Genomic DNA, 23,146 nt, shown 5'->3' on the forward strand with positions numbered 1-23,146 from the left:
GCTGGCGGAATAAGCTTGTCCGGGCCATAACTATGTCGTTCATTGTCAGATTTTAAAATCATTTGGCACATTTGTTCACCATCATTGGACGGTGTGTCGCGCGAAATAATTACGTCGATATCTCCAAGGTCAAGGTCACACTTTGAGTTCAAAGGTCAAAAATGGCCATAAATGAGCTTGTCCGAGCCATAACTATGTCGTTCATCGTCAGATTTTAAAATCATTTGGCACATTTGTTCACCATCATTGGACGGTGTGTCGCGCGAAATAATTACGTCGATATCTCCAAGGTCAAGGTCACACTTTGAGTTCAAAGGTCAAAAATGGCCATAAATGAGCTTGTCCTGGCCATAACTATGTCATTCATTGTGAGATTTTAAAATCATTTGGCACATTTGTTCACCATCATGGGACGGTGTGTCCCACAAAAGAATCACGTCAATATCTCCAATGTCAAGGTCGCCACGACTAAAAATAGATTTAAAAAAAAAAAAAAATTACAAAGGGGGTTAATTTTTTTTGGTCATTTCAAAAGTTCAGTTTGAGTTTTCTCCCTTTATCAGATTTTTTTTTCACAATGAAAACCTGGTTTTGTGACAATTTTGTCCCTTGTTAGAGTATACGTTCGTTATTATTAATATAAACTTATTATTATCTCTCCCCCATTAACAAAGTAAATAGAATGTAGTGGATTTATCATGTCTGTCTGTCTGGCTGGCTGTCTATGCTTTATAAGACACAAACTGTCAGCAGATGTTTTCCAACTTTTTTTGACATTCAACTTTTAAGCTTTCAATTTTCATCATCTTACTTTGAAAATTATAAAAGTTATGCCCCTTTCTCAACTAACACATTCCATGACATCATGTTGCATCTTGCGTCATGAGACATTTGGGGGGTATTTGTCATCACTATGGTTACAAATTCTAGCAAATTATCTTTTACTTCTACAGAATTGCAATCTTATAAATTTGCAAGCATCTAGCCATAATAGTAAAAAGGTTCCTGTAAAACTGAACAAAGGGCTACAAACTGTTAACATTGTTACCAGTTTGAAAATTGTGCCAGTCTTACTATCAGATTGAGGAAAACTATTCAAAAGAACGCTTTCTTTTGTTTAAACAGAAGTCATGTTGAACTATTATTGCATGACTTTGATGACACATAACACATTTTTGCAATAGACATATAATAATGTTAACAACAATAATAAGTATAATTATGTTGAAATTAATAATTTGTTATACACTAGTAATGTCGATGTAATGGAATACTTGTTAAAATATGTCAGGTCGTTACATTCAAATGATGCGCCTTCTCAAGCCAATAGCCTTTGATGTGGTGACTTGTGTGGCGCAGCTGTTTGACTTCTATCTGTACGCTGTAAGTACCAATTTGAGATAATTTCAGTGAGTTTATAAATTGTAATCATATTTTGCCTGCACAAAATTGGAGGCATAAGGCAACGACCTTGTTCATTCTGTCTGTGTGTTTTTCCTTAATTGTATTTGTGTTAATGCATCTATAAATGTTTGGCAGATTTTAATCATAGGTTAGGTAATGCGTAAGTTATTCCATAGACAAAATTGATTTGTTCCATATTCCACTCAGTGTTCTTCTTTGTCACTTTTTCAGGTTTACTTATTTTTTGGACAAGAGTTGGTAAGTTATCAAAAAATTTCTTGAAGTTATACATTATGATAAATGTAAAACATAATTCAGTGAACAGTGTCCGACAAATCCATTGCCCGGAGCCCGGGGGCTACTGAAATTTTTCATCTGGCTACTGAAATTTTCCAGCTGACGCCCGCCTGGCTACTTTAAATCTATAAGAGCGGTAGCCCGTTTTATTGACAGACATACGTAGAATAAACACGCTCACCATGTGTTTCTACATTGTGTATTGCTTATAATCCGATAACAAAGTGCAATCAATTATCTAATCAGTTATGGATCACTTGCGGTAATGTCCTAAACAGTAACAGTGTATTTTAATCATCCAATCAGAATCAACATTTGTCGTCTGCTAATAATATAATGAGAGCCGGTTGGATAGTTGGCTCACATGATGCAACATCATTTCGCAGTTTGGAATTCTTTGTTAACAGCAACAATAAGTAATAGCGACAACGTTTTTGATGTAGTTAAATATCGAAGGACGCCGAACATTAAATAAATCAAAACAATAGCGGATTCTTCAAAACGGTAACGAAACCGAAAATGAATATTAATAACAACGGTGTGAAAGCAGTTAACACCTTCTAATTAGTTTGCATTGTCAATTAATAATTGGATTAATCGACTGTTAATCAATAATCCCATATATGCCCAATTTATATTTTTTAAACCAAATTATGGGTGGGTAATATAGACAATAAGAGTCATAAACACTAACATTTGAAATTTTCTAAAGTGTCAAATGAATTTCGGCATATGGTTCTATTTAAAGATATGATAAAATAAGCTCCCAATCAGGACCGTTAAATTGCAACATGCAGTAAATCACCTGCCACGGTTTGCACGCGTTGTCTACAGCTAATTTAGGTTACAAAATTCTACATATAAGAAATGAATTTCTTTGTCCAGATAAAAAGCGTGCAAAAATTGGCATGGGTGTATTTATTTGTAAATAAAATTTTTGTAGCGGGTACAACATTGAGATCATTTAATTTCCATAAAAGTTTCGTTGTGAATTTCAACTTAAGTACCGGGGTATCTCGCGAATTATTTGGCATTTACATTTCCTCTTAATAAAATATAATGTAAACATGCTGTATCGTTACCATTACTCTGTATCAGTTCTTTCATTATTGAAACAATTATTGTATTGTATACTGACTGCACGTAAGTGTCGTAACATACGGATGCAATACGTAAATTCGGATAGTACTTAAAGTCGGACACAAGTAAATAAATGATTTAATACTCTTGATTTCTTGAAACTCGGTATTTGTTGTTAAAAAATGCAATTGCATTGATTAACACCATACGAGTCAATCGTATTGATCATCTAAACGCTTTATTATGCCCCCCTTCGAAGAAGAGGGGGTATATTATTTTGCACATGTCTGTCGGTCCGTCCACCAGGTGGTTTCCGGATGATAACTCAAGACTGCTTGGGCCTAGGATCATGAAACTTCATAGGTACATTGATCATGACTAGCAGATGACCCCTATTGATTTTGAGGTCACTAGGTCAAAGGTTAAGGTCACAGTGACCCGAAATAGTAAAATGGTTTCCGGATGATAACTCAAGAACGCTTAGGCCTAGGATCATGAAACTTGATAGGTAGATTGATCATGACTCGCAGATGACCCCTATTGATTTTCAGGTCACTAGGTCAAAGGTCAAGGTCACAGTGACCCGAAATAGTAAAATAGTTTCCGGATGATAACTCAAGAATGCTTAGGCCTAGGATCATGAAACTTGATAGGTAGATTGATCATGACTCGCAGATGACCCCTATTGATTTTCAGGTCACTAGGTCAAAGGTCAAGGTCACAGTGACCCGAAATAGTAAAATGGTTTCCGGATGATAACTCAAGAACGCTTAGGCCTAGGATCATGAAACTTGATAGGTAGATTGATCATGACTCGCAGATGACCCCTATTGATTTTCAGGTCACTAGGTCAAAGGTCAAGGTCACAGTGACCCGAAATAGTAAAATGGTTTCCGGATGATAACTCAAGAACGCTTATGCCTAGGATCATGAAACTTCGTAGGTAGATTGATAATGGCTGGCAGATGACCCCTATTGATTTTCAGGTCACTAGGTCAAAGGTCAAGGTCACAGTGACCCGAAATAGTAAAATGGTTTCCGGATGATAACTCAAGAACGCTTATGCCTAGGATTATGAAACTTCATAGGTACATTGATCATGACTGGCAGATGACCCCTATTGATTTTCAGGTCACTACGTCAAAGGTCAAGGTCACATTGACAAAAAACATATTCACACAATGGCTGTCACTACAAAGGAGAGCCCATATTGGGGGCATGCATGTTTTACAAACAGCCCTTGTTTATGTTTCCAACTTAACGTGCTGTCCGAATTTAATTACACATACATGTGCACATACATGTAATATCTACATGTAGTATATGATTTTCTTTGGTACATTTACATTAGAGTACACGGTGCCTGTACTGTAACATTAATTAACGATATTGACTGTGTACATCAGACTACTTGCTGTATTATGTATATGTATGTATACATATTATGTATATGTAAATGAAGAAATAAAATAAAGATGAAAACCTGCCTCTTATCATTTTGTCGGAAAATTGTATGGGCTACCAAATATTTTTATTGGTAGCCCAGTGGGCTACCTGAAAAATAAGAAATTTGTCGGACACTGCAGTTATCTCTTTGGCATGTCCACATGTATCAATCTTATATAAATTCACTTGCATTATTATCTTATTATTGCATGTAGATATTAAGTGTTAGGTGGTTAAAATATTGTATACAAAAGATGGTGTATTTTTATAGTGATTTTAAAATAAGCAGTTTGAGATTTTTTTATTATTCCGCAGCATGTCTATTTGACCTCTTTTGAACTAATGTGTGGATCTTGCCCAAACTTTCACAGGTGAATAACCTTAATTGTGTAGATGATCATTAAGAAAGGAAATTTGGATCTTACAATATTTGGCAGAATTATGGCACTTTTTCAGAAATTTGATAGTCCCAAAATTATCTTTAAAATGACGACTTTTTACTGTGACTAGTTTTGGATAGATAATGACCCTTTGTCTTTTTGTTTACTGTAGAATATACAGTGGGTTTGTCTATTGCCAAGCATCTGTTGATGGGGAAATCAGAGTTTGTAAAATCTTTCTTTAAGCCATTTTCTTTTATTTATCTAAACAAAAAATGAGACGCTAATGTAACTCTTTATAGGGCACCATGGATAACCGGAACATTAACATTCGCTTGAAGACGACACTTCACAGGATTGAAGAAAATCTAATTTTTGATGCAGACACAACAACGCCTGCTAGTAATGTTGACCAGGTTGAGCACAGGGTAAGTTAGGTGTAAAAAAGCCAAGGCTTTTCTAGACAACAATTAGCTTTGTTGGCAAGAGGTTTGTTTCTGTTTTAAAATTGAACCTTGAATAGTTTTAAGCCGTGTTTGTATTGATCTTTGTACATTTGCATTGAAGTTGATACCGAATATAAACATTAACGACAGTTGACAGTTCAATAATGTTTGCTTAATTTTGTCATGTGAAATCTGTGAAGTTAATTTCTTTCTGTTTACACATATTGAAATTAGTAATGCTGTCATAAGAAAAGTGGTAAGTCAAAACACAGTTTTGGCACATACACAATGTAGCTAATGAAAGTGCAATCTTAGAATTGTAATGATAACTTTTATATTTTCAGATTTTGCTAAGGATTGCTTTTGTAAGCTTATATGTCCTACATGTAATATTATCTTGTTGAATCCATTGCTTCAATATGCAGACGAATCTTTAAACCATTATTTCCCTTCTATATTTAAAAGCTTCTATTTACTGCTTACTGGCCAACTTGCAATAATTTTCAAGCATAAGTATTTGTCCTTGGATTCCGTTATTTTAATTCATCTAAGTTTTTTTCAATATGAAGCACATCTGTCTATGTGCATCTATGCTTGTATGAAACGATACATATTGCAGTTGAAGAATTCTTCGAATGTTAAACACTGTGTACATGTTCCTAACTGTATACATTTTGTTTTTATACCCCCACAAACGAAGTTTAGGCGGGTATATAGGAGTGAACTTGTCTGTCTGTCTGTCTGTCGGTCTGTCTGTCTGTCTGTCGGTCCTTGTCTGCTCTCTAATTCAGGTAGTTTTCATCCGATCTTCACCAAACATGGTCAGAAGTTGTATCTAGATGATGTGTAGGCCATATTTGAACATGGGACTTGCCGGGTCAAAACTAGGTCATGGAGTCACTTAGTGCGTTTTAAACATTCAGCATGTTGTCCGCTCTCTAATTCAAGTAGTTTTCATCCAATCTTCACCTAACTTGGTCAGAAGTTTTATCCAGATGATCTCTAGGCCAAGTATGAACATGGGCCATGCCGGGCCCAAAACTAGGTCATGGGGTCACTTTGTGCATTTTTTAACATTCAGCATGGTGTGCGCTCTCTAATTCAAGTAGTTTTTCATCCAATCTTCACCTAACTTGGTTAGAAGTTTCATCTAGATGATCTTAAGGCCAAATTCGAACATGGGCATGCCGAGTCAAAAACTAGGTCACGGGGTCACTTAGTGCTTTTTAACATTGAGCATGGTGTCCACTGTTTTTTGTGAAGACGACATGCTAAATATTCTGTGTCAATGCAGCATGTGGGGGTATTGGTCAAGTCTGTGACAAAGCTCTAGTTTCTTCTGAAATCATTTTTGTTACATACTTGTACCATTATGCTTTGTGTTCAAATATTGTGACTTATTTCAAAGTCTTACACAAGGTAGAACATTATGAAAATGGCTAAGCCCTCAAACTGGTTTTAATGCCCAAATACTGTGACTTGCCTGTTCCAAGGCAATAATCCTAAGTGTAATAATTTCATGCTTATAGCTGCTGTAATGTTATAAAAGTAAGGTTATGGATAAGGACCAATATTACTCTTGATACAGTTTCTTGATTTTTATAGTATGCTACATTATGGTATTATACTAAATTTGTTCTTTGACTATACAAAAAAGAATTTGTGCTTGAAAATGTACTTCAAATAATTAAATTTTCCATAAACTTGCCATAAAAATTCATCACTCAATCATATATAAATGACACCTTAAATCAGACAGGTTGTGAACAGTACATTGTACTTGCTGACTATCTTTATGTCCATTTCTAGCTTAAGCGATTGGTCGTCTTGCATTGAAATCTTATTTCATCATTCTTAATGCTATATATTTTGATTAGTCAGAAATTAGTTGTTTGAATTGCAAGTCCCAATTCCTAAATTAACCTTTTTCCCACTCAGAGGCTAAGTGGAAATGGCTATGCGCAAACTGCATAAAACTAGAAGAGCCTGTCAGTAACTCGCAGTCTGTTCAGGTTTTATGCTGTTTGCTGCTCACTAGTATCTAAGGGGTGGGATATGAAGCCTTTTGAATCTAGTTATAAAGGTCTTCAATTTAATATAACTTTTTAATAGACTACAAACACGTCAAAATACGTATCTAAGTAGTAAAGGATGAACAAAAAAAAATCCATACCCACCCATATGAAAAGGAAAATATGGGCAAGCCTGATTTAAAATGCACTAGTGCAGGACTGCAGACTGTGCTTTTGTCATTCATATTGTTGTTTTTCAACCTAACAATAAACACAATTAATATTTCAACCATAGAAAATAATGCTTCATTTGGTTTGCAGGAGAGAATGCATGCCCCGCATTTGTCCCCCATTGTGGATTTGAAGAACCCAGCTAGAATGTACGGTTTAGCAGAGAGGATTGTGGCTGCCGAGTCTCTGTAAGTAACTATATGCTGGTATCCAATGGAAGAGTTATTTCAATATGGTTGACATTTGTGGAACTGTTTCCCTCTTCATCGAACGCTATCCCACGGTTGATCAAAAACATACATTGAGTTTAAAATATCCCACTCAACTGAAACAGGGCACACATAGAAATCTGTCTGGTTTAGTTTACCATTGAATGTCCGCCTAGAAAAGTACACAAATGAAGAAAAGCACTGACAAAAAGTAATATATTTTTTTTGCTCTAAACACGTTATTAAATAAAATTTTGTGCCCAAACAACTACATATATGGAATGTCATTTCCAGATGTTTTTCTGTCTTTTTGTTTATAGCAACACCGATGATGCTATTATCACAATCAATATTTTTGTTATCAGTATCATCAGAAATGACCGAGTTGGTTCATAATACAATTGTCAGTGGTTTGATCCCAGGCAGGGTTAACTTTTTTATGCCCCCAGTAGGGTGGCATATAGCAGTTGAACTGTCCGTCAGTGTGTCAGTATGTGTGTATGTCCGTCCGTCCGATTTTTTTTTTTTAAAGTTGCTCATAACTTTTTTCAATATTTAACATAGCAACTTGATATTTGGCATGCATGTGCATCTCATGGAGCTGCACATTTTGAGTGGTGAAAAGTGAAAGGTCAAGGTCATCCTTCAAGGTCAAATGTCTAATATATGGCGTCTGTCCGAAAACTTTAACATTAGCCATAACTTTTTCACTATTGAAGATAGCAACTTGATATTTGGAATGCATGTGTATCTCCTGTTGCTGAACATTTTGAGTGGTGAAAGGTGAAGGTCAAGGTCATCCTTCAAGGTCAAATGTCTAATATATGGCGTCTGTCCGTCCGAAAACTTTAACATTGGCCATAACTTTGTCAATATTGAAGATAGCAACTTGATATTTGGCATGCATGTGTGCCTCATGAAGCTGCACATTTTGAGTGGTGGGAGTTCAAGGTCAAGGTCCTCCTTCAAGGTCAAAGGTAAAAAAAAAATAAAATCAAAGAGGCGTTCTCATGAAGCTGCACATTTTTAGTGGTGGAAGTTCAAGGTCAAGGTCATCCTTCAAGGTCAAAGGTCAAAAAAAATAAATATTTTTTTATATTTCAAAGCGGCGCAATAGGGGGCATTGTGTTTCTGACGAACACAGCTCTTGTTTTTTACTTTTTTTTTCTTTCTTTAATTTCATACTTGTTTTATACTGAAGCTATTTAGTCATGTTGTTTACATTTATCAATTTAAAGCATTTAAACACAAACTTCAAAACATGCAGAAATTTGTGAACATGTAAGTTATTAATGATTAAGGTCGTGTTTGATACTGTATGGTATTATGTTTGTGATTAAATATTGTTTTTTATTAATGTCTTTTGGTAAGCTGTTGTGATCCCAGTTAAGATTGTAAACAATTTCTAACGTTTATGCATATTTCTGACAATCTTCGTACCGGTACTTGGGTATTTTTTAAACGAAATTTGACGTCTAGACGGTAGGGATAATTAAAACAAAAAATCTCTGTTAAAAGTGCGGTGACCCCCATTTTTTATTTGTGTTTTATGATGACAATACTTAGATGAACATATTTGAGAAGTTTCCCAGAATTCTATTTGGCAGAAATTTTTAACATTCCAATTATGTGGTTAAAATAGTAAAAAAATGATGTTTTTTTGGGTGACATAAAAAAAAAAAAAAAAAAAATTCTTAAAATTTAACTTGTGTACTCCATTTTATTGGTAGTGTGTGGTTTAATTAAATGGTATATGATGTCTCTTAGCTTAAATAATATCTACATGTTGCCAATTTCATAGGTTATTAATTAATTTTACACAATTAGATATTTTTCAGTTTTATTGAAAAAGTACATGTTATATAATGGTGAATAAAATCAAAACAAGGCCGGTGACCCTATGTTTTTATTTCATTTTTCATATAGTATTTGTATGTATATCTGAAATATAAATTTTTGACAAAATCTATTTGATGGAAAAAAATCAGCAAAACTGCAGCAACACCCCTTAAAGGGGCATAACGACAGTATTTCACTGTTTAAATATTCATTACAACAATGCACATTTCCTTTTTGCAATCAGATATGTATCTAGTTACAATTTGACCTTTTTGACATCATACCAATAAAAAAATACCATGCCAATAACTATTTTTTGTGCATCAGCTGAGATTCTTACCACTATAACAATAGCATGTTTCAATGATAATTTAAGTACACTTAGTCCTGTTATAAATAGTGCACATTTTATCTAGAACTCCGTGTACACTTCATCTAGATCGGTTTTAAGCTCAACTTTTCTAAGCTATTAAGATGCAAGCATGTATACCTTATACAACAATTTCATTTTTGTTTGCAAATAGGGCTGATAGGGTCAAGGTCAACTGTCAAGGTCACTGTTGGTAATATAGACCTGGTTTCTGCTCCAAATCAAGGTTTATCTATAATGATTTACCTCTCCAGTCCTCTAATCAGGCCACAATACCTTGCCTGACTATATACAGCGTGGATCCTGATCGGAACTCACTGGCATAAGACCCATTTTTGCATGACATGGATCATATGATGAATATATTTAGTACTGATAGTTTTACAAGAATGGTTAACAGTTCATTATGGTGTGATGAATTTACCACATTCTCATATGAAAGTTATAAACATCTACTTCACTGTACAAATGCTTAAATAATAACTTTACTTGGATGAAAAAAAATGAGCCATTTTAAAATAATAATCTTTCTTTTAGTGTATTCCTTGGAGAACAAATGGAGTTTCTTTTGCCACATTTAGAGGCCATTATTCCAGGAAATAAGAAGGCCTTCTTGCAGCAATTTTACTCCCAGGTATGTATCAGGAAACCATCTTTTCTTTATATGATTAACATTGAATTATAAGTTCTTTAATTATTTCAATACAATATTTTGTACGTATTTTTATGCCCCCGGATCGAAAGATCAGGAGTATATTGTTTTTGTCCTGTCTGTCTGTCTGTCATTCTGTCCAAAACTTTAACCTTGGTTAAAGTTTGATAACTTTTGCAATATTGAACATACCAACTTGATATTTACCATGCATGTGTATCTCATGGAGCTGCTCATTTTGAGTGGTGAAAAGTCAAGGTCAACGTCATCCTTAAAGGTCAAAGGTCAAATATCATTGTATTTTTCTTTCCTAAAACTTTTACCTTCTTTAAAGTTTTATCATGACTTTTTTAATATTGAACACAGCAACTTCATATTTGGCATGCATGTGTATCTCGTGGAGCTGCTCATTTTGAGTGGTGAAAGGTCAAGGTTATCCTTCAAGGTCAAAGATAAAAAAAAATCATTTCTCCATTCAATCTCTTACTTACTTCAGGTGGACCTTCAAGGTCAAAGGTCAAAATATAAAAAACATAAATTTTCTTAACTTTTTAAATATTGAACACAGCATCTTTATATTTGGCATGCATGTGTATCTTGTGGAGCTGCACATTTTGAGTGGTGAAAGGTCAAGGTCAAGGTCATCCTTCAAGGTCGACCCATAAATTTTCATAACTTTTTATGCCCCCAGATTGAATGATTAGGGGCATATTGTTTTTGGCCTGTCTGTCGTTCCGTCATTCTGTCCCAAAACTTTAACCTTTTAGTAAAGTTTTGCAATAACTTTTGAAATATTGAACATAGCAACTTGATATTTGGCATGCATGTGGGTCTCATGGAGCTGCACATTTTGAGTGGTGAAAGGTCAAGGTCATCATCCTTTAAGGTCAAAGTTAAAAAAATAAGCGGCGCATTAGGGGGCATTGTGTTTCTGACAAACACATCTCTTGTTCCCATTATTTTTGAGCTCACCTTAGCTTATAGTCCTCATGGGGAACTTTTAGAATACTGTTTTCTTGGTTGCCTCTGGGTGTCTCCTTTAAAATATTATTTTAACGAGTTATCCTCCTGAACCGCTGGGCAGATTAATCAAAACTTTAAAGCAATGATCCTTTAAAAATCTCTTTTAAAGTTTTTCACAACATTTCTGTAAATTGCATTTGTATGTCACCAGAGCTAAAAATTAACTTTAAATAATGAAAAGTTAAACAAGTTGGTATGTAACATTGTCTAGTGGTTTTCTTCTAAGTTTGTTTAAATAATACCCCTGGGGTCAATATAGGTTTACAATGTGACGCCCTAGAAGAAGAAGAACCAAAGTTCCCTTTGGCCGCCGTGCAGTGGTGTTTTTGTATTTATAAAAAAACATGCAGCGAAAACCTGGGCAGCCAGGGCAACTTTTACCTATTTTGACTCAAAATTAAATATTTTTCTCCTGGTAGGTCACTGGTGGAGGTCAGCACATAATGTAGTTGTGAAGACTCAGGGATAACCTGTAAATAAACTCTGACATACACACACATGTAGGCTTACATAGTAAATCACTTTAAAAATCTTATGCTCTGAAACAGCAAGGCCCAGAGGTTTGGTATTTGGTATGCAACATCATATGGTGGCTCTCTACCCAACTTGGTCAAATCATGCCCCTGGGGTCAAAATTGTCTTACTTGTTTCCTTAATATATGTGAACACTTCATTAATCTCCTCTCAAACAAAAACGTCCAGAGGTTTGGTAAAAAGCATGAAACATTACACAGTGGTTCACAAGCCTCTTCAAATAATTTCCCTCGTTTCAAGAATATCCCCGCCCTTGTGATTACTAGTATCCCTTACATGCATACAGTGAAAAGGTAAACAAAGTCTCTGCAACGACATTGCCCCAAGGTTTGGTAGTTTGTTCAAATCATGCCCCTGTGGTCAAAACTGCCAAACCTTGGGGTTACTTTTTTCCATATATGTATATACTGCAAACTTAAAAAATCATGGCCAGAGGCTACAGGATGCTTAGACCCGGAGTGTACGCAGCGTTTATTGTTCACCATATTGGGAATGGGGCTGGGTGCCTTTGGACTGGGAAAATGCACATCCGTTCGACTAAAATTGTGAAATTACTGTTTTTGTTTTTTTGCAACAAATACTTCAAAATTGAGAATGAAAGTGATTTCAATATTATATTTTGTTGGGTTTAACTGATTGAAATGGATTGAAGATTAACTTAATGTTAAAAATAAAAATATATATTTTATTGGGATCCTTCAATTTGGTAATTTTTAGGCCCCATTTGTTTTGTTATTAAGTTTTTGTTATTGTGAATGGGTTCCCATACTGAACCCAAATTTGAAAGAGAGAACCCTGATGCCCCATCACTTCTTCGTTATTAACTTACAAGACTCATGAAAGTTCTAGAAATTTTTTAATTATTGCTTCAATTTCGAGCTATTTTTTTGTGACTGAAAGATATTTCTTTTGGCGACATTCGTGTAGTTGTTGTTTTTTGGGGGGTGGGGGTAGGGGGGGGAGGGGCGCAGTAGCTGCATGAAACCCAACCTGTCAGATATGGTAACAACCATGCTGCCGATTATGGGAATACAACCTGGGTTGCTGAGGTGAGGAGGAAGTGTAATGACCACGGTGCAAGCCACAAAGCCATTGCTATCCTCGATGGTCCACACAGCTCTGAGTCATTTGCTTGTGAACCCAGATCACAAAGGCATGTAGTTATATCAGTCATGTTTGGGACAAAATTCTAGTTAGGGATGTTTTATAACTGGAATATAAGATTAGTTCCTGTTATCTGCTCAACAGACAGTGAACATGGCGTCTGAGCTACGTAAGCCAGTGTACTGGGCGGTGTCATCGCGGGTCATCAACTATGAGATCGTTCTGCAGCACATGGCTTCTGTGAGGTGGGATGTCAAAGAAATCATGTCTCAGCACAACAGCTATATAGATGTTCTCATTCAGGTTTGTTTTAGCTTAGATTTTACCATCATTCATGTTGCTAGCTGATTTGTATTTGGAAAAACTTCACAGTGTAAACTGCTTTTTATCTATGCACTAATAGGTTACAACCCGAGCACAGTATTGTTAATTGTGGTGAGTGTTTTCTTATTGCAAAATAAGAAAAACAAACTCTATTTGTTTGTTAAATAATGCTTGAAAACTATTATTTTGTCATTATTAGCGAGGCTGTTTTTTGGAGAAAACCCGAGGTATTGTCATAGCCTGCTCGTCGTCTGCCGTCGTGCTAAAACCTTTACATTGGCTCTAAAATCAAAGTTCTTCCACCTACAACTTTGAAACTTCATATGTAAATGCACCTTGATGAGTTCTACACGCCACACCCATTTTGGGTCACTAGGTCAAAGGTCAAGGTCACTGTGACCTCTAAAAAAAAAATTCTGACAAGCTTTCGCAGCCGAGCGTGGCACCCATTATGCGGTGCTCTTGTTTTTATTCAGGGATAGACAATTGACACTTTGAGACTTTATAATTCTGATGTGTTACAATATAACAACTTGGACTATTGCCCTCATGCTGTAATGCCTAAACATTAGAACCCAAAATCATTGTTAATTAACAACTAAACAATGACAAATTATGCTTAGTGTGTAAAACTGTTCAATTCACACTGAACTAGTAGTTTCTAATACCGGGTATGTGTTCGGAGCTCAACATGGGTGTGTGCTTAACTTTGTTTACAATGTTATTGTACCAAAATGTCTGCTAATTGCTTTACGCGCTTATTATAACAACGGCTGCTGGGTTAAATTGTATCAAGATGGATGCAAAACATGTATTAGAATGTTGTCCATGAACAAGGCTGTTTGACAGCAAAAATTCTAAATACAATGTACATGTATTTAAAGCTAAACTTTAAATATCTACCAAAAGAAATGTTACATGTGATGATAGAAATTCCACAGACAGAAATGATTTGAGATGCAGTGCATGCTTTCAGTAAATAACAATTAGAGAGATGGATGTTGACACCTGCAAAATTTGATATCACAAAATTATAAGCTTTTATTGAACTTTTTTATGTCCCCCACTATAGTAGTGGGGGACATATTGTTTTTGCCGTGTCTGTTGGTCTGTTGGTTGGTTGGTTGGTTTGCGCCAACTTTAACATTTTGCAATAACTTTTCTATATTGAAGATAGCAACTTCATATTTGGCATGCATGTGTATCTCATGAAGCTGCACATTTTGAGTTGTGAAAGGTCAAGGTAATCCTTCAAGGTCAGAGGTCAAATATATGTGGCCAATATCGCTCATTTTATGAATACTTTTGCAATATTGAAGATAGCAACTTGATATTTGGCATGCATGTGTATCTCATGGAGCTGCATATTTTGAGTGGTGAAAGGTCAAGGTCATCCTTCAAGGTCAGAGATATGTAGCCCAAATCGCTTATTTTAGGAATACTTTTGCAATATTGAAGATAGCAACTTGATATTTGGCATGCATGTGTATCTCATGGAGCTGCACATTTTGAGTGGTGAAAGGTCAAGGTCATCCTTCAAGGTCAGAGGTCAAATATATGTGGCCCAAATCGCTTATTTTATAAATACTTTTGCAATATTGAAGATAGCAACTTGATATTTGTCATTCATGTGTATCTCATGGAGCTGCACATTTTGAGTGGTGAAAGGTCAAGGTCATCCTTCAAGGTCAAATATATTGGTCAAAATTGCTCATGTAATGTCACTTCTGCAATATTGAAGCTAGCAATTTTATATTTGAAATGCGTGTGTATCTCAAGGAGCTGCAGATTTTGAGTGGTGAAGGGTCAAGGTCAAGGTCATCCTTCAAGGTCAAACATCATATAGGGGTACATTGTGTTTCTCAAACACATCTTGTTTTATAAATGCAAAGAATTGAATATAAGGCATAAAGATTGTTAAAAAAATCTCTGCTTTGCTGAAAAGTGTTTACAAGTTTTTAGTTTACTTCTTCCAGTTTGCTGAATGCTTACAGCATGTTTAGAAAGTTTATTTTTGCTTGTTTTCAGGCATTCAAAACTTTCAACACTCAGCTGGGAGACATTTGCAAGATGCTGCCAGTGCCGCGGGCCACTTATGACAATTTGTGGGACCAAATTGTACGCATATCTGCTCGAACCTTTGTCGAGGGCTATGCTAGTGCCAAGAAATGCAGCATTGAAGGAAGGGCCTTGATGCAGCTGGACTTTCAACAGTATTTGAAAAATGTGGAAAAACTGGTTGAAATCAAGTAAGGAATAGAAACCTTTATGATAATTAAAAGCATGTAAAAAAAACACTGGATTTTATGTACTCATTTCAGAAATAGGTAATGCCCAAACTCAAGTGGGAACTACTTACATAATTGTTCCAGATTTTGTATTTTAATTTCTTTACTTTTTAGTTGCTGATTTTGGAAGTTTGAACACTTTTGCAACATTAAGCCTGAGCTATGTGAGCTTACAATATGTATATTCCATGTTAATTTATAACATGCACCATGCTTAAGTTCAAGTGAACAATGTTCAGAGTTGATAATTTAGTATGTAAAAAACACTCTTTTTCGCTTCATAGAGCTTAAAGTCCCATTATTGGAAGTTATTACAAACACAATAACAATCACTGCTAGTTTACATGTTTGAGAATGATATTGTTTGATCTTATCTAAATCAATGTTATCTCTATGAAATTGTAGGCCCATTCCAGACAGAGAGTATGTAGAAAATTACATCAAGGCGTATTATTTCCCAGAGAATCAACTGGAGGGCTGGCTTCCTGAACACAGGGTATGGAAACCAGTTTGCCTTATTTGACATTGACATTGGTAAGAAAAATAAGTCAAAAAAGAAATTGACCCAGAATTGATTATACATTTATTCTTCCTTGAAACTGCTCAGATTTCAAACTCCTGTACATGTGGTCTATCAAATTTGAAAGGTACTATTAGCATATCAAGTGCCGTTGTTTTCAATTGAAAAGTTATGCTTTGTGCGTTAGGGGAGCTTCCGTGGTCAGTCTTGCACGTATAATTGCTTGTGGTGTGTCATCAACTTTTAGCTTGTTTCAGCTTTAGGCCACAGTTTTGGCTTAAGCTTATTGAAACTCAGAATGTTGATTTTTACAATAGTTAGGCCAAATTTTAATCTAGGTCAAATAGGGTCTAAAACTAGGTGACTGGGTCATATCTTAGAAAAGCCTTGATTCTTCTCTAGAATTTGACTAAATGCTGATTAAATTTAATCATTATTTTAATCTTGACAGTATAGAGGTCATGAGGTTTGAATATGGGGTTTGTCATGAAGTCACCGGTTCAAATCTTAGAATATCCTTTTTGCGACTGTAGAAGCCACATATATAACCCATTTTTGATGAAACTTGGTCATAATGTTTATCTTGATGGTATCTTTGCCACGTTTCAATCTGGGTTAATTACCAGGTCACCAGAACAAGTCCTTGACATTGGTGTAACTTGATCTCAGGTGAGCGCTTCAAGGCCACCATGACCCCCTTGTTTGTGATATTTATTAAGCATGTGTTGTTTGTTTGTGTTAGTCAAGAGAGCTTGTCTTAATAATGTTTATATGTTGTAATATTCTAATAATCATGTTGGAGCAATGGAAAGTAAGCCTCGGAGATGAACCCACCTTTGGATAAGTCCCCTTCATCTGTGTTATGTTCCACAGGACTGCACCTTTAAGTTGTTGGTATTGCAGGCAAAGTTAGATTTGTCTACTGCATATGGGATTTCATTGGATGAGTCGTTTTCATCTGTGATTTTATTCGGTTGGTTCATGATATCCCTGATTTCATTGGATTTGTCTGTTACATGGGCAATTAAATTGGATACGTTTGTGATTTCATTGGATTTGTCTGTTACATGGGCAATTAAATTGGATACGTCTGTGATTTCATTGGATTTGTCTGTTACATGGGCAATTAAATTGGATACGTCTGTGATTTCATTGGATTTGTCTGTTACATGGGCAATTAAATTGGATAGGTCTGTTATGTATGTGATTTCATTGATCTAGTCTATTAAATCTGCGATTTAATATGATTTGTCTTTATGATTAGATTTTTCTATTACATCTGTGAGTACATTGGATTTGGCTTATACATATGTGATTTCATTTCTTTTGTCTATTACATATGCAATTTTTTTGGTTGATCCACTACATCTGCAATTCCAATGGGCTTTTCTGTTACATCTGTAATTTTATCTTATATTGTAGGAGTATTGCTTTAGTGTGAACTAAGATTGATCTGTAAAAAATAAATGATTTTAATGTTTTGGTCTGTTGCATCTTTGATTTCTTTGGATTGGTCTGTTACATCTTTGATTTCTTTGGATTGGTCTGTTACATCTTTGATTTCATTGGAGTGGTCTGTTACATCGTTGATTTCATTGGATCGGTGGATTACATATGCTATATTATCTCATGTTGCAGGAGTACAGCTTAAAGCAACTGGTATCACTGGTGAATGTTGTGGACCATCTGAACAGGAAGGCCAAGCAGCGACTGACTGCAATGTTGGAAGACATTGAGAAGTCTCGCAGATAGCTTTAGTGTATGTGCCATGTAAAATATTGTGAAGGATTGGTATATGCATTTTAGCTGTGTGCAGTGAAAAAGGGGTTCAACGCATGTGCTTAAAGTGTTGTCCCAGATTGGCCTGTGCAATCCGCATAGGCTAATCAGGGATGACACTTTCTGCAAAAACTTGATTTTTGCTTATAAGAGACTTTCTTGAAACGAAAAATATCATAAAAGCAGAAAATGTCATCCCTGACTGCACAGGCTTATCTGGGGCAACAGTTTTTGCTCATTCATTAAACCCCCTTTTCACAGAGCATGGTTAATATATAATGGGGGAATATTTTTATGACTAGATAAATCTGATACTGCCTTACTTGTTGGTTATTGTGCCCTACCGCTTTCACCGGAGGGGACTTATGGTTTTCGCACTGTGCGTCTGTCTGTGAGTCTGTCTGTCTGTCTGTCACACTTTTATGGATCTTGCGATAACTTTAAAAGTTGTTCATATTTTTCAGGAAACTTGAAACGTGGATAGATGGCATTATGGACATTATGCACGTCATTTCATTTTGTTCCTATGTCAAAAATTCTGGTTGCTATGGAAACAATTGGGAAAAAAATTCTGACAATGGTGGAATTTCTGACAATGGTGGGGTCGGTAGGCGACATATATTGCTTGGCAATAGTTTTGTTTCAAACTGCTCTTTGCAAGCTGTCTAAATCTACCGTAGAGAATATTATATGTATTGGAACATAAAAATGATTGATCATTGTTATACTGGTATGTGTATTTTGGGGGACATTTTTGCAGCTGAAAAGAATTGGACATTCAGAGTTCCTCATTTTTTAAATATTTTCTGAAAATTATCATGTGTAAAGAAATATGATGAATATTTTTTTCATAAAAATCATTAAAATGTTCAAGTTCTGGAACATTGATATTCACTTGTCAAGTTGATAATGTAGAAGTAATAAAATGGTCTACATAATGTTTAATATAATGTTGTCTGATGCTTAACACTTTCAAAATCTCATTGTTTTGCTCCCCCAAAATTTATTTTGGGGGGAGCATATAGTAGCCGCTTCGTCTGTCCGTGTGTCCGTCCGTGTGTCCGTCCGTGTGTTCGTCCGTCCGTGCACAGTCCGGGCTATTTCTTAGCAACTAATGACCGGAACTCCATGAAACTTAATCGGAAGCTTTACTACCAAGAGGAGATGTGCATATTATCAGCAGGTTCTGGTCGGATGATTTTTCACAGAGTTTTGGCCCTTTGAAATTTTCCATTAGCTGTACATAAAGTGCAATTTTTGTCAGGGCTATTTCTCAGCAACTAATGACCGGATTTCAATGAAACTTTATGGGAAGCTTTACTACCAAGAGGAGATGTGCATATTATCAGCGGGTTCTGGTCGGATGATTTTTCACAGAGTTATGGCCCTTTGAAATTTTCCATTAACTGTACATATAGTGCAATTCTTGTCCGGGTTATTTCTCAGCAACTAATGACCGGAATTCAATGAAACTTTTTGGGAAGCTTTCACTACCAAGAGGAGATGTGCATATTATCAGCGGGTTCTGGTCGGATGATTTTTCACAGAGTCATGGCCCTTTGAAATTTTCAATAAAAAAATTATTATCCCCCAACTACTGTGCCCTCAAGACGTTTCCTTTTATCTGAATATATAGTGCAATATTGTGACCAAAAAACCCTTTGGGAAGCATCACCCGTCTTCGACGGTTTCTTGTTTTTATTACATTTTAAATCTCATTGAACTGTTGAAACCTCTTGCATTGCCTTTGCTTTTTCCTTAATCAAGCGTTTTTAATGATATAAGGGACTTGGTCAAGGTTTTGCAAATTAACAATAGTTAATAAATTGTTATTGATTCAAGAAGTAAGGTATGCATTTTCTTCAGGCTAGTTAAATAACACTCCTGACAAAGAAAAATGTTTAAAATATCGGTTTGCTTAAAGATAAACAATCAAAGTCGGTACAATAAAAATAAAATGTTCATCAATAATTTGACAAATGTGTGTATTACGAAGATTCGGATAATGTCAATAGCCAGAGTGATATAGTGGTAGGTTGTTATCTTTTTCTGCAAGGACCCTGGCTTTAATTCTACGTGGGGCAAAACTCTTTAGTCAGCATTTTGTATCGCTATTATGATAATTTAAAACTGTTCTGAATGTAACAATTATTTAAGAAGCTTCATTAACATTTTTCAAATTTATGCAAATCTGTGATCAAGTCCCTTTAAGGTCATGCAGTAAAAAATCAATTTGATTTGTAACCCCCAAAAATATGTACATTATTTTTTGAATCAGAATTGAGTTCAACGGCATAATGCTTAGGATCACTGTTTTATTTAATCATTTGATTGGCTTTAACCAGTGCTTATTTTTTTTTTAAAAACACACAAATATATACATGTATTGAACTATTAGAACTTAGTGAATATTCATTAACAATCCATATTCAATAAAATGAATAAAGTAACAAAACTGAAAAATAAAATGCTTAATATTTATATACAGCATTATATTCATTTTGTATTGATTTTTAAAGATTTGATAGTAGCATTTATTGGTTAGTAAGGAATGTCTTCCAAGAATGCCAGTAAGTGATGTTATAAGATTGATGTGAAAAGTCACAATCCAAGAAGGTCATTTAAACAATGCCTTATATGTAAACAGCTACACATGTAAGCCAAAATAGTAAGGTGAATCCTGATTAGACATGTGCACATTTTAATTTCAGAATTGAATGAAGATATGTTACATAAGTGTGTGTTTAATATTATATATGTATATTTTGATGTTGTTATTTAACTATAAAAATGAACTATTAAAGTGTAAAAACATCTTAATTGTATAATGGTGAATTGTTCTAATTTTGGGATGACCTGGATTTTAATGTTAACTTGGAATGTTTGCTAGATCAATGTAATGCATTTAACACCCAATGTAAGTTTAAACGTATTTTTTTATGGTTTACAACCATATATATCCTTAGTAACAGGGTCCTCAAGAGTTATCTTAACACAATATAAACATAAATTTAAATCAAACCGTATGCGTTTTTTCAAAGGGCAACTACACGTGTTAATGTATTTCAGACACTGTATTTGTCAACCATAAAATCAATTATGTCAACTAAGCATGGCTCAAGTACAGTGTCTCTTCTGCATCAAGTATTGATTCCCGTTGATATGGGTCCGATGCTCTATGTTCTATGTGCAGCGCCAGTTCAAAAGAGTACATCACTCCAGAGGTTGGGGGGGGGGGGATAAAGAGAATATTCATATAATATTTGTTCAAAGCATCTATTTCGGTATCGCATTGTCGGGCGTGAGTCTTCATCTTATTGATATCTTCAGTTTCAACAGCATTGTGATCATGAAACCACAGGCCCAAGATAAAACTCCTGATTAAGCGCGTAGATGCATTGAATTGAATTACATCTGTACATTTATGCCCCCCTTCGAAGAAGAGGGAGTATATTGTTTTGCACATGTCGGTCGGTCCGTCTGTCCACCAAATGGTTTCCGGATGATAACTCAAGAACGCTTAGGCCTAGGATCATGAAACTTCATAGGTACATTGATCATGGCTTGCAGATAACCCCAATTGATTTTCAGGTCACTAGGTCAAAGGTCAAGGTCACGTTTGGGGGGCATATGTCTCCGACCGTGTCTCTAAATAATAGCGGTTGGAAAAGCGGTAGAGCTAACCAGTGCTACATATCTTCTAATGAATTGAAATTGAAAATGACACTGACTTGGCGAACCTATGGTGTAGTTATACTCAAAGGCACTTGGCATAAGTTGCTCTCCCCCCCCCCCTCCAAAAATCCTCAAAATTGTTGATTTGTTATACAAAATAGTAAAACAAAAAGTAAGTATTTATTACTTAAGAACAGTTATATATGTTTAAAAAAAATATTTTTTACTTATATACAAGTAGAAAAAAAAGGACTTACTTTTTTTGTTTTGATATTTTGTATAACAAATGGACATTTAAGAGTGTTTTGGAAGGGAATAGCATTTAAGAGTGTTTTGGGAGGGGGGGGGGGGGTAGAAACTAATGCCGAGTGCCCATGGTTCTACTCACAACAATTTCTTAAATGACTAATCGGGACCTGTACTCTACAACTTAAAACTTTGAAGATTTGTCTTCTAATGCCTATGTTTTTCAGCCGAAGAATGGTTTGGTGAGCTGTTGCCTAGTTAAGGGAGCGTTTCTCGTCCTACGCTCACCTTTCAGTAGGTCACTGGGTCTTGATTTCTGATCGGCTCTGACTAGCGACGAGTTTTTTTTAGCTCACCTGAGCACAACGTGCTCATTGTGAGCTTTTGTGATCGCCTTTTGTCCGTCGTGCGTCGTGCGCCGTCAACATTTGCCTTGTGAACACTAGAGGCCACATTGATTGTCCAATCTAAATGAAACTTGGTCAGAACATTTGTCCCATTGATACCTCGACTGAGTTCAAAACTGGGTCATGTTGGGTCAAAAACTTGGTCACTAGGTCAAAAAAAAAGAAAAACCTTGTGAACACTGTAGAAGTCACATTTGATTCCCAATATTCATGTAACTTTGTCAAAATGTTAAAGGGGTTAAAGCCAGAACGTGATAAGTGCACATTTTTTCAAAAATCACTTTTTTGCACTTTTATAAAGCTATCCCAACGCTCTACAATTTGCACTATTCCCTGGAATCATATCTTGAATACAACATAGTTTATCCGAAAGAACCAAGGTGCACTAAGTGCTTATCGACAAATCTGGTGTATGCCAAAATGCTTCAAGTGCACTTAAGTCATTTTGGCACAATACGTTTTCATACATATTGAGAGGAAAAACATGTGCCAAAAGGATTTAAAGGCACTTAAATCATTTAAACATATGCAATTTGTGCACCTTATTTAAAGTAAAAACAAAATATGAAGCCCTTACCTTGTAAGGAATTATCTTGTTTATTTAAACAGGAATACACAAACTCTTGTGCTTATTATTAATTAGATAGGGAGAATATGCATTTATTGGTGTTTATCTGGTTGATAAAAGACATTCTCCCACTTAGATGGTAAAATAATATCATTCTGTCAGCACCTTTCTCAGTGAAAGTTCATTCTTATTAAAACATAACAGAAGATGTGCAAAGTCGAGTTGTGTATCGACAGAGCTATTTCCAGAGTGTGTCGCCTAGATAAGAAACGTGTATGCAAAGCTTTCTTGCAGAAGACAGTAAAGAATGTC

At 35.4% G+C, this 23,146-nt stretch overlaps 1 protein-coding gene and 1 long non-coding RNA gene across 7 annotated transcripts in view; both read left to right on the forward strand.

Annotated features, from left to right (window-relative positions):
* LOC127881940 (syndetin-like) overlaps positions 1–20,754 on the forward strand; it is a 64,779-nt gene extending 44,025 nt beyond the window's left edge. For 3 of the 6 annotated variants that reach the window (XM_052430232.1, XM_052430201.1, XM_052430223.1), the window contains 10 exons: positions 1,292–1,383; positions 1,636–1,662; positions 4,910–5,035; positions 5,398–5,418; positions 7,387–7,484; positions 10,252–10,348; positions 13,172–13,330; positions 15,380–15,600; positions 16,045–16,135; positions 17,798–20,754. In XM_052430232.1, the coding sequence (XP_052286192.1) occupies positions 1,292–1,383; positions 1,636–1,662; positions 4,910–5,035; positions 5,398–5,418; positions 7,387–7,484; positions 10,252–10,348; positions 13,172–13,330; positions 15,380–15,600; positions 16,045–16,135; positions 17,798–17,911 (1,046 nt within the window). In that variant the 3' untranslated portion in view covers positions 17,912–20,754. The remainder of the gene's footprint in view (positions 1–1,291; positions 1,384–1,635; positions 1,663–4,909; positions 5,036–5,397; positions 5,419–7,386; positions 7,485–10,251; positions 10,349–13,171; positions 13,331–15,379; positions 15,601–16,044; positions 16,136–17,797) is intronic. The other 3 variants (XM_052430216.1, XM_052430242.1, XM_052430209.1) reach the window with 2 other exon arrangements.
* On the forward strand, positions 3,318–3,680 carry LOC127882203 (uncharacterized). The gene is made up of 2 exons (XR_008050445.1): positions 3,318–3,434; positions 3,580–3,680. It is a non-coding gene; the product is annotated as an uncharacterized LOC127882203 (long non-coding RNA).
* Positions 20,755–23,146: the final 2,392 nt, after the last annotated feature.

Source organism: Dreissena polymorpha, chromosome 1, assembly GCF_020536995.1.
Source record: "Dreissena polymorpha isolate Duluth1 chromosome 1, UMN_Dpol_1.0, whole genome shotgun sequence".
NCBI lineage: Eukaryota > Metazoa > Mollusca > Bivalvia > Myida > Dreissenidae > Dreissena > Dreissena polymorpha.